The sequence below is a fragment of the Phallusia mammillata genome, chromosome 7 (assembly GCF_965637545.1).
Source record: "Phallusia mammillata chromosome 7, kaPhaMamm4.hap1.1, whole genome shotgun sequence".
Lineage (NCBI taxonomy): Eukaryota > Metazoa > Chordata > Ascidiacea > Phlebobranchia > Ascidiidae > Phallusia > Phallusia mammillata.
The window spans coordinates 16,458,249-16,470,248 of record NC_137258.1 but is presented as its reverse complement, the minus strand read 5'-3'; the positions used below and the strand labels follow the sequence as shown (position 1 = coordinate 16,470,248).

At 35.6% G+C, this 12,000-nt stretch overlaps 2 protein-coding genes across 4 annotated transcripts; both read left to right on the top strand.

The window, feature by feature from the left end:
- Window positions 1-394: 394 nt before the first annotated feature.
- LOC145239447 (serine/threonine-protein kinase Chk2-like) lies at window positions 395-3,021 on the top strand. The gene has a single exon (XM_080102767.1). The coding sequence runs from the start codon at window positions 782-784 to the stop codon at window positions 2,573-2,575; it is 1,794 nt and encodes a 597-aa protein (XP_079958893.1). The 5' UTR covers window positions 395-781; the 3' UTR covers window positions 2,576-3,021.
- A 1,448-nt stretch (window positions 3,022-4,469) lies between these two features.
- LOC145202707 (beta-parvin-like) lies at window positions 4,470-10,627 on the top strand. Of its 3 annotated transcripts, none has more exons than XM_080075741.1 (10): window positions 4,470-4,553; window positions 6,664-6,818; window positions 7,084-7,212; window positions 7,348-7,465; window positions 7,869-7,969; window positions 8,324-8,397; window positions 8,517-8,539; window positions 8,687-8,817; window positions 9,113-9,287; window positions 9,942-10,627. In XM_080075741.1, the coding sequence occupies exons 1-10, from the start codon at window positions 4,505-4,507 to the stop codon at window positions 10,013-10,015; spliced, it is 1,029 nt and encodes a 342-aa protein (XP_079931867.1). In that variant the 5' UTR covers window positions 4,470-4,504; the 3' UTR covers window positions 10,016-10,627. The 3 variants fall into 3 exon arrangements, with proteins under 3 accessions (XP_079931867.1, XP_079931868.1, XP_079931866.1); XM_080075742.1 differs by lacking the exon at window positions 4,470-4,553 and adding an exon at window positions 5,976-6,034; XM_080075740.1 differs by lacking the exon at window positions 4,470-4,553 and adding an exon at window positions 6,270-6,517.
- Window positions 10,628-12,000: the final 1,373 nt, after the last annotated feature.

Below are 12,000 nucleotides of genomic sequence, written 5' to 3'. Positions count from 1 at the left end.
TTAGCGTATTTCGTCGCTTTCAGCATTTAGCTCAAAGTGGGTGTTAGTTAATTGCATTTTGCTGTAATTATCGAGTCGGGTTCACTTTTTTGAAAACGGATTGTTAAAATAGACTGAAAGATTGAGCAATGTTGCGATTTTAAAGAAAATAATGGGCCCGAAAAGATTTTAAAAATTGTAATAAAGTTAGCGTATTTCGTCAATATTTCGATTTGGCCAAATCGTTCGTTGCGCATCTATCCGTGACGTTCTCTCGTTTTGCATTCCTTTTTTCGTTTTTATTCTGGCAGAATGACAATGGTCTTTTTTCGCAACAACCCATGAAGCATGAACGCTCCCTGCGCTGATCGGATAAACACGTAACAAATCAAAACAAACACGTGCATTGCTGTTCGTTGCTTTAATAACAAATGGAAAGGGAAAAGTTTACGTGTATGTATAATTGTATACAAATGACTATTACAAAAGTTAAATTACCTTGCGAGCCTGGTTGCATATTTCTTTGTAGTAGACTAAGGTGTGTTTATGTACAGTAAGCAATTTAATTTTGTTGGACGGATAGGCGGTTGCGTCCACTGCAAATTTGCACGTAAAAATTATCTAAACATCCTTCGATGCGATTGTTATTGACTTTTCATTAATAAGTATTCTACATAGAGTAACGAATAATGATCACGTAAACTGTTACTTTTATGCTATATTTAAAAGGAATGTGTGAAAACGTAAAGGAGCACATGTTTTTTTGAATTGTTTTAACCAGATTACTGGCAGTTTAGGCAAAATGAGTGATGCAAAATCCACATTAAATGATTCTGCATCTTCCAATGAGTCTAAAACCAGTAGTGACAAAACTTCCAAATATACGTCATCTGGCACGGAGGATGTTGACAAGCAATTGATGCCATCCCCTGGTGATAGCACTCCACTTGGAAGTGGAGAAAGCAAAAGCACCAACAACACATCTTCAGTACCCACCAGTGGCACTGTTTCAAGTGGCGATACTGTTCCCACTCAAGAAGTTCAAGAGGAAACAGATTCATCACAAAATCCAGAAAATGTTTGGGGCATTATTCTTGCTTTAAGACCAGAGTTTGTTCATCTAGATTTGGTTGAATCTAAGTATGTTTTTGGCAGAGACCAAAAGTGTGACTACTGCTTGGATTTGCCCTCTATAAGGCGGACAAAATATTTCAAAAACTATAGTAAGAAGCATTTTATTGTATGGCGAACTATTAAAGAAGATGGTGCTACAGACCAAGTGTTTGTTCAAGATCTTGGAGGACTAAATGGAACTTTTGTTAATGGAGAAAAAATTCCCTCCAATGATAAGCGTCCAATAAAAGTTCGTGACAGAATTGCAATGTCTTCAAGTGGCAATGATGTGTTTCTTTTCATAGACAAGGTAGCTGGTAAGGAGGAACAATTTCATGAAGATTTTTTGAGAAAGTACATCGTAGATCGGATGCTTGGCAGGGGTGCCTGTGGAAAAGTACATGAGGTGTGGAGTAAACTCGGTGCAGGAAGATTTGCTGCCAAAGTTATCAGCAAAGCTCAACTTTCAGTCTATTCAGCACAGCCTTACATTCAGCAACGAGACATAACTGAGGAAGCAGAGATTCTGCGCAAGCTAAAACATCCCTGCATTATTGGTGTACATGAGGTGATTGACACTCCCAAAGATCTCCATATTATACTTGAATATGCTGGGGGTGGTGAGCTATTTGAACGACTGGCAGAAAAAGGGCCACTGACAGAATCCACTGCTAAATTATATTTTTACCAAATGCTTGCTGCAGTCACATATTTGCACAATAACGACATCACACACCGTGATTTAAAGCCTGAAAACATTCTAATGATGTCCACACATGAGGAACAGTGCTTGATTAAAATAACTGACTTTGGAATGTCTCGTTTGGTTGAGGAGCAAAGTTTGATGATGACTTTAGCTGGCACACCATCTTACCTGGCACCAGAAATTGTGAAACAACTTCAGTCACCAATAAACCAAGGTTATACCAAGCTTGTTGATTTGTGGAGTCTTGGTGTAATTCTGTTTGTTTGTCTTGTTGCCTATCCACCATTTAGCAAAGATCGTCCAGACACAAAACAGACCATAAATGAGCAGATTATGAATGCTAATTACTCATTCTCCACTGTAAATTGGAAAAAGATTTCAAAAAATGCTAAAGACCTCATCACATGCCTTCTTCAACTTGATGTTACAAAGCGTTTTTCTACTTCTCAGGCCATGGAGCATACATGGCTTGATGATCCTGCCATGCATAAAAAAGCTAATGAACTTATGTATCCCAATAGAACCATGGGAGAAAAGGGAATAAGTGATGTTTCAGTCAACACACGAAAAGTGTCATCTGACAATGACTACCAAAGTGGGCAGTCGAGTAGAGTAACCTCAGCGACTTCTGAAGACGAATTGATCAAGGAAGGAATGTTACTTGATCAAGACCTTACAGATGCAATAAAGACAGGAACCAAGCGGCACCAGCCTTCGCCTTTTGAAAATGATGACTCCAATGAACCTGTTGCATCAAAACAAGTCAAAAGGCTTTAAACTTTAAAATCATGTGCAGGAATTTGTTTCTATATTAGAACTGACTAAAATGTGTTTTTTAAAGTTCCCTTTTCTGGAGTAGCAAATCGTGTGTAGTACCATTGTATGCATTTGTGTGTTGGAACTAATGTTTCATTAATTTTTTTTATTCTTTGATGCTGTAACTTTTTTTACTATAGCACTGCCCCTTGTTTCTGTATGTAAATATGTTTCTTAATTTAGTATTATCATAATATGACACATGACTTAGTAACTGCATAAAAGCTCACAAAACTGTTTTAGATGTGAGATGTAAATATTCCTGTTTTTTGACATCTGTGTACAGATGTTTGTTTCGTTGCCATGTTTCTTTCTCAAATGAAACCACATTGTGCTACTTGATGCCAGTAGGTAAATTGTGTTTTTAGTTCGATTTAAGTGTAAAAAATACACCGACAGCAATTTTGGGTCTTAGTGAAATTGTTTAAGCCGTTTTTATGTAAGTTGTAATATGTAATCAATTAAAATAAATGGTTCTCGGCTATGGGTAAAGAAACCGTAAAATATAAGGATGTCATCAAATCCAATGAGATGAAACACAGTAAATAGCAATGTAAAAAATAGGCCGTTTCCTGTGACGCATATGAACGTGGATCCAGAAAGCTTTTACGCTGGGTTGTGAATAAGGCATTAGATGTAGTATAAAAACATACATGGCGTCGATCAAGGTCTTGTGAACAATGTCCAGTTTCGCACTGAATCAAAATGTGGTAAAAATCGTGACGATACATGTAAAAAAAAACTGGCGGCGTGGTGGCTAAACAAAGTATTTATTTTCGTTGGTTTGCGTATTTGCGATTATAGTAGCTTTGTACATAATTTAACAGGACAACGTTATAAATCAAATGTAAGATGTAGGCTACATAATTTGAAAGGAAAACGGTATCTGTGCTGTACTTTCGACGCGAAAGGGACGTTGTCCTTTGTTCTGTCCCCAAAATACTTTTGTCTTACATTTGATTGGAGAAATAGAGAAGCCCGAAAGTAGTTGTTTTCTTTGCCGTTTATATTTGAAAGTCAAAAATTTTAAATAAGTTATTAAAATAATTATTGTTCCAACTCATTTTCCATTAAATTAAGGTTGTATTAAGTTAGTTGTCTATTATTTTTGCAATGAAGGTTTTGCTATAAACAGCATTGATCGTTTTTCACGTGAATAATGTTGTTTGGCTGACAAACCAACTTACATGCATAACTGTCGGTCTCTCTCAGTTGCAGTCAAAAAAGCATTTTATCGTTGACTCGACTGAACGCGCAAACACGTTCGCAACAATTTCCGTCCTTTGCCTGCGCGTTACATTTTTGGCAATACATTCATTTGTAGCTGAGCGTCGTGATGACAGTTTGGACGTTTGTGAATGCATTGTAAACACGATTTTTCTGTCAAGCGAAATGATAGCAAGGAAAATGCTGTACGAGCCTACAGTCATGACGTACGAAAGTTGTAACAGCAATTAGTTTAATTTGCATTTTTTATTTTTTGTTTAAATTCGATGTGTGTATGCAGGCTATCATACTTTTTAAAACGTTAGGTTTTAATGTTATTTTTAAGTTAGTCGCCTTACTAATACTTCTTATTTTGTATTATCAAAATGAAGCTTTTTTGCAGCCGCATTGTTTGTATTGTTCGTTTGTTGATGAATTAGGAAAGCAAACTTTCGCAGTGCGTTTTCTGGCAGTTACTTCCTTATGCGTTGAATATCGTAGCATTTGTCAAGCCAAGGAACTAGTTTCTGAGACCAAAGGACGTATTTAACTTTTCAAGGAAAGTAGGACTGTTGTATCATTGCTAATAGGTGTAAGATACATTCATCTTTTGTTTGAACAGTTTCATGTAGGCCTAGTTTTTGAAGTTCTTTAAACGGTTTATGTGCTAAAAAATTTCCCGAAATGTCGTTCGCATCTCCTTGGAATACTTGGGGAAGTTTGGTCGTCGATGGTAAGTGCAAATATATTTGTTTTAAAACATGTTGGTTTAACTAGGGTATTTAACACGTGAAACAACTTTGAGAGAACGCTGATAGTCTAATTTTATGTCACGGCTCAAAGGTTGTCAAATGTTACGGATACAAGTCGTGTCACAATAACGTTTGTTACTTTACTATCGCCGAAATGCCAAGATGTGTTTTAGCAAAAAGGCCGTTTAAGAACCAATAGGCCTACAAGTAGAGTTCTTTGTGTTTGTATTTTTCATTATAAAAGTAGGCTAGTGGCCTACCTAACAGGCTACGCAACAGCGTAGGCTAAACACAAATGAATCAGAAAATGAAACACACGCACATAGCCTAAATCAGGAATTTATGTCCAGAAGAACTTATAGTGTTGTTGCAAAAAACACAAGTTTTATGCGACGTTTAGTTAAAGAAGGAAATGCGGATCTGACTCCAAAAATAAGAACTCTAAAGACTCGTGACTGATAACAACTATAACGTTAAACAAGGTTTATTAAACATAATATATAAACGATACCAAACGTATAACGTTGGCGATAACTTCTTTAGTCTAAAATGAATGAGCAAGTGAGAAACTCTGTTAGTTAGTGAATTCCTAGATTAGCAAACGCGAATATATAGTGAAATGACAACGCATGTTTGTAGCTCGGAGCGAAGGTGGTGTCGCTCCGAAACAAAGGAAATAATTAATGTGCAACGAAGGCGGCTACAAGAAACAGTTTACGATTGTTTAAGTGCTAGGGCGTGTTGTATTAGAAAACGGGACATCTAAGACCGCTACACTTTAAAGGAAAGACAAAAATTGCTTTGACGTGTAAGATGTGCCGCTAAAATAAAAATACACAAAAATATAAAACACGCATTGCTACAGTGTAGACCTACCATACGTCCTCTTTTTGGAGGACATGTCTTCCTTTTTAACGAAAAGCAAATTGTCCTCCAGGGACAATAAAAATGTCCAAATGTCCTCTTTTTTGAGTTTTCTGTAGCCTATTGACCAAATGTCTAAATGACTTGAAAACCGACCAAAGAGTGTGAATGGGTTGTGGTCATTGTTAATTGAAATTAACAATTTATGGTAAGTTAAACTTTATCGAAATTGGACTATACCTAATGCGTAAAATTCGTCAAATATCTTGTGCTTCCATTTTCTTGGGCACGAAGTATAAGTGTTAATATTCTTTTTCGGGAATGTGTCCTCCATTTTGGTGATAAAAATATGGTAGGCCTATTATAGTGCCGTGCCAATGTTGGTAGTAATGCATCCCGGGCGCTTCATGTTCATTGCGCCCTGACCGTCCTGAAACTATTTAAACGTAAACCTTGTATCAGGGATATCCGTTATAGCTTCGTCCGCAAATTCTTGTGTCAGTATGTTTAAGGTTAGTGTTGTTGTGTATGGCTGTAATTAGCCAGTTATTTGCTAGCTGAAAAGCCACACCTTCAATGCAGAATAACTTCTCCACAGGTAGGCAGTAGGTTGATTATAACACGTAAGGGAACAAGCCTCGTAATAAACTTATTCCACACAAAGAAACGTTAACAACGGTATGATAAAAGGTCCACACTGTAAAGTTTGTTAACGTTTTAATAGTGTTTTATCTGTTCAATGATTTTTGTTTAATCATTTTGTTTACTGGTTTTGCGAAATGTTGGAATAAAATTAACCCCCGATGGAAATTAATAAGTTCATGGTTGAATGCGTTCAACCTTAAAGTTTTATATTTGGGCATATCCCGAATCCCGAAACGAAACCCAAATAGTGCAGTGTAAATTGTTTGTGTCTAACGTGACAAACAATCCCTAAAGTTAGCCAAAAGTTAATTGTTGTTTGCTCTTGTAATATTCATTATCATGTCAGCATTTCCAAAGTCACCCGCTCATAAACCGGCTGATAATAAAGATGGCTTTTTTTCGTTAACTTTGGGACGTAAAAAGAAACAAAAAGAAGGTATAGCTTTGAATAGTGCATTTTAAAAACTTCTGTCATAATCTGAGACGATTGCTATTATAATTTACATAGCAACGGTAGTAAAAGCATTTCAAACTGAAACAGCAATATTATACAAATAATTACCATTTTTTTGAAAATTGCAGTCAGTGATTTGGAGCAAGAAGGACGAGATGCCATTGATGGTGGAGCAGCCCCTATTGACTATGATCCAAGCAACTTTCATTTGGAAGAAAATGAGGAAAGGTCAATGATTGATAAAACTTCATTGGAGGAACCGAAAGTCAAAGAATTAATTAAGGTTCGTTTTTGTTTATGTATTTACTGTTTTTGTGTTTGTCTAGGTTTATTGTGTTTTTAAAATCTAGGATTGCCTTTACTTCCCCTGATTAAAGAAGCAACTGGCCTTGAGATTGTGTTATGCCTCCTTGTCCTTCATATGTTTAGTGCCAAAAATGTTTGCTTGGGCTTTTTATTTATGGACAAAATTTATGAATATTTTTTTATTTAGTTACTTTATAGTTGATAGTGCAATTGTGATTTTTAGGAAGTGTATTTACTTGTAGATTTTGACTGACTGGGTAAACAACGAACTAGTTGAGCAGAGGATTATCGTAAAAGACATCCAGGAAGATTTGTTTGATGGACAAGTACTGCAAAAACTTTTGGAGAAGCTGGGTGGCATTAAACTACAGGTCCTTTTCTACATAGAAAAACTGATGAATTCCTTTGTTTAAATCTTATAGTTTTTAGCATATATTACTGAAAAAATGCAAAATTCCTTCTCTACTGCAAATTGCCTTTATACATTTTAAGGCATTTTTGTATAGGTACCTGAAGTAACACAAACAGATCAGGGACAAAAGGACAAGTTACAAGCTGTTCTCAACAAAGTCAATGAACAACTTGAACTCCAAAATTGGGATGAACTAAAATGGAGCGTTGACAGTAAGTTAAACTGTTGTACAATGCCTAACGCTGATACCATTCTGAGGAAGGTATTTAATTTTATGATTTGTTTGACACCATTGATTATTGAAACAGATATTTGGTAACAAATTGGCATACATTCACCGAGCTCTTACTTCGTGTGTGTTCACTGAAAGTTTAAAATCATGTAGAAAAGCGAAATTATGTGTTCTTTAGTACTGCAGTATGGTCGAGTCGGATATCCATTAAATCGATGGACAAACTTACTAAAATAAAAAAGTTGCATTAACACCAATTGCTTTTTTGAATTATTGAATTTGTTATCTCTTGTAGTGAATGATCAGCTGGTCTAAAAACTATATAGTGCTTCTTGGGAATATTTAAATTTAGATGGTGTGATTTTTTGTGTTTTTATATTAAGGCATCCATTCCAAGAACCTGATTGCTATTCTACACTTGCTTGTTGCACTTGCCACTCATTATCGGGCACCAATTCGTTTACCAGAAAAAGTGAATTTAAAGGTTAGTAAAACTGTTCACTTTACATGCTGTTACAGACCTCAGACATCACCGCATTTTTTGTTCTACATTTTTATATATTTGAGTATGATCATAAATTTTGGACATGAAATGATTGATCTTTTGGTCAAATTGTAGGAACACTGTACAACCTTGCAAATACCGTACCTTACTAAGCCCCTAATTTGATATTAAATAAGTGGGATAAAATGAAAGTTGTGAAACATGTCTTCAGGATTGTTTCGATTGATAAATTTTACCCTATAGCCCCACCAGTTAACTTGTCACAGCAAACATTGTGGTAATTTTTATACTTTACATTAATTTTGTTACAGTCAACTACTTTTTGTGTTTTAGGTTGTTGTTGTAACAAAGAGGGAGGGAAAGTTGGAACATAAGTTAATCAGCGAAGAAGTAACTTCTACTATGGAGTAAGTCTTGACTTTTATGAACTGTTAGTAAACCTTTACACAGTTACTTTACTATGTTACATGTTTAACTGCAATAATGTACTAACTGCATTAGATTTACATGTCCTGTTTACTTGCAGAGAAATGACTGGTGGAAAATTTGGTAAGCATCAACATTTCTTTATTTGTGTCTTATCTGCTGTTTTTAGCATTGCTGATAATTTGGATCCTCCAGTTTTAATTATGTAACTTTTAAACGAAAGTGAAGACCTGAAACTGGTTTAAACAGGGTATTGTTGTTTTACTTCAGAGCGTGATGCTTTTGATACTCTGTTTGACCATGCTCCTGATAAATTGAGCATTGTGAAGCGTTCACTGATTGAGTTTGCAAATCGCCATCTGGAAAAAGTCAATCTCACTGTTACTGACCTTGACACACAAGTTAGTTTGTTCCTTTAATTTTGAACAAGAAAAAAAGTTTGATTATGATTTATTTATATAATTTCTATTATGTTTTCTTAATGTTTTTTTAGACAATATATTTTTTTAATTCAAGTTTAAACTATCTCACTTCATTTTTTGCTGATAACTATTAAAACTTTAACAAATGACTATAATGATTGACAATCTAACCACCTGCATTGTTAATAGCATTATAAAACAGGTGAATGTTGTTGGGTGGACTGAATTATTATTTAAATGTATTGTACACCACCAAACATTTTTTTATGTTTAGTTTGCTGATGGTGTTTACCTGATTCTGTTGATGGGATTGTTAGAGGGATATTTTGTCCCCTTGTACAGCTTCAGTTTGACACCTGAAATTTTTGAGGATAAGGTCCACAACATACAGTTTGCATTTGAGCTGATGCAAGATGCAGGGTTACCAAAACCTAAAGCAAGGCCTGAAGGTTTGTACTGAACTGAATTAGTCTGTACAACTAACACCAGTTTTGTAAAAGTAACTTTAAAAGTAAAAATATGCAACTTATACTGCACTTTGGAAAAAAAATTGCTCACTATGACTATTATATAACTTCTTGGCATAAGCAGTAGTGTTTTATAATGGATACCTATAGGATTGAATTAATCATCTGGCTTAGTTTTTACATGGTAAAATCTGATGTATCAGTTTTTACCCATGTTTAACTCTTCTTCTATTACAGAGGGTTATGTCAATTGAGCTCTAAAATTGTGATAATGTGCAATGAGAAAAAATTAGGACTCTGTAACCCTTGGTTTAAATCAGTGGTTGGCAACCGCCGGTACCGGTCCGCAAGGAGTTCGTTACCGGGCCGTATAATTCTTCAGGTCTAATGCTACAAAACATTTTGCCTATATATCCCGGGGATAATAAACTAATTTAGGCGTTTTATTGCCAAATATTTGTAGTTTCTTGAATACCGGTCCGCGATAAAATTTTAGTTTAAAAAACCTGCCGCAGTGCAAAAAAGGTTGCCGATCCCTGGTTTAAATCACTGATAGATGCTACATAGCTATACTGTCCTTTGAGGACATCACATGTGGATTTAGCAACTGTCATAACCTGAATTTTTTTCTTGCAGATGTAGCCAACTGCGAGTTAAAGTCAACTTTGCGAGTTCTGTACAACCTTTTTACCAAGTACAAAAGGATGTGAGTTTCTATCAAAGGACCAAGCTTTGAATTTTGTTTCGATTTGTCCTGCTCCACTGCTTAGCACTCTCACAAGGATATTAATAAACCTCAGAAGAAGCTTTGAACAAAAATATATGGTAATCTCTTTTTGTCCAAACATGCATGTCATGTCAACTAAAATTGAAAGCTGATTTGGCTTTTGCTCAACAATACCTGAATTAAAGATAAATTAGCTAAAAGATGCATGGTTGTATAAAAATACAATTTTTTTGCAGTTAGTTTTGTTTTGAAGAACATTAATACACTTTGGCTATAAATTCTGTTATTGTTTGAATAAAAATGTATTGTCACTTTCGCAAAACATGCCACTGCAGTTAACATGTAAATTTGTTTTGCTGTCTATGACAGTTCAAATGAAACATTGCAGAAGTATTTGTGTACACAGTGACTGAGGGTGTCAAACATTGGAGTAAACAGGGGGGAGCAAGAGGCCTATTTACAAACAAAATATGAAATTGTGCATGTAGAGTATTATAAGGTGTTTTTTAAAACCCACTGGTATAAAACCCTAAAACCTTTGCTGTTTACACAAACTGTTGAGTTTTTTTATTGCAATACAAATTTAGGAATATAATTTTTGTTTGGTTGTTAAAGTGAGACCTTTAGGTGGTTGGCCATTTTTCACCATTATTTTCTTTTTGCCTTCATTATGTGTGGAGGGAAGTTTTAATTAGGCCCAGGTACTAGTTAACCATATTTACAATTGTAAACCATTACATATTATACCTTATTTCAATAGCCTATGTTGTTGACTTTGTTAAAATTACATTGCAATGTTCGTTATTTGCATCACCATAAAATTATGTTCAGTGATATCGGTTGGATTAAGTTTCGAACTGCCCGTTTTTTGTTTATTATTTTATGCTGCAAATCGTATTCAAGTATTACAGTGTGAATTTGTTAAATTATTATTTTTCTTCCAATGTTAACCGAGTGTACTTCTGTATTTTAACAGCGTAACTTTATTTTTTTTTCACAAATATAACAAACAGGTTGAAAAAAACGTTTTGTGAAAAAACACAAAAGTAAGCAGATTTGCACATGGGCATAAGGCACACCCATTGCCGGATTATTGCTCCAGTTTTTTTTTTGAAACATTGTGAAACCCTTTTTGTCATTGGCGCGGGCATGAAGAGCGAAATGGCGGCATTTCGTGTAGGCGCGTACGTATATGTAGAGAACCGCAAGATAATATATATGACTGTTGCTTATACGCACGTTCTTGTGTTTAGTTCTTTTTTTCTTTGTTTTTCGTACACTGTACTAAACGCCGCCAGATGGTGCTGAACACTTGACATCTTTGTTAAACTTGGCCGAATTGGTCTGGCGCGCCTGACCCATATACAGACATGAAAAACCCTGATCGGGATTCGTCCCCGGGAGAATCCTGGGTTCGAACCCCGTGAAAAAAAAGAATTGGTCTGGCGCGCCTGACCCATATACAGACATAAAAAACCCTGATCGGGATTTTCGTCCACGGGAGTGTCCTGCGTTGGAACCCCGTAAAAAAAACGTGTATTTAGATAGCGCGCAAATTAAACTTGTATTACAATTGGCTTATGTTTGCATGATAGATAAGTTGTAATATTGCGTCAGTCAAAACGTTTACTGGGCAAAGGGATATTGCTTTAAACCTATAGACCACATGGCTTCATCTATAGGTAAATGTACACCCGACAACAAGATTTTGGTTCACCTTATCTTGAACAGGCTTTTATGACACCATAATATTACTTTACCATATTATTATCCATGTGGGGACTGTCTTTAGCCTCAGTTTATTTGGATCGGTGAAAAAATCGTAGTAACCCGGGTCTCGGGGCCCCCTTTAATCAATCCTGTAAGGCCTGTGCCCCGTAATACTACAAAAATAGGTTAAAAGGCTTACCTAAAGCTTGTACGTAAAAATAATTTGTGGTTTCGTCCCCGCCCTATACCGTCTGCTTT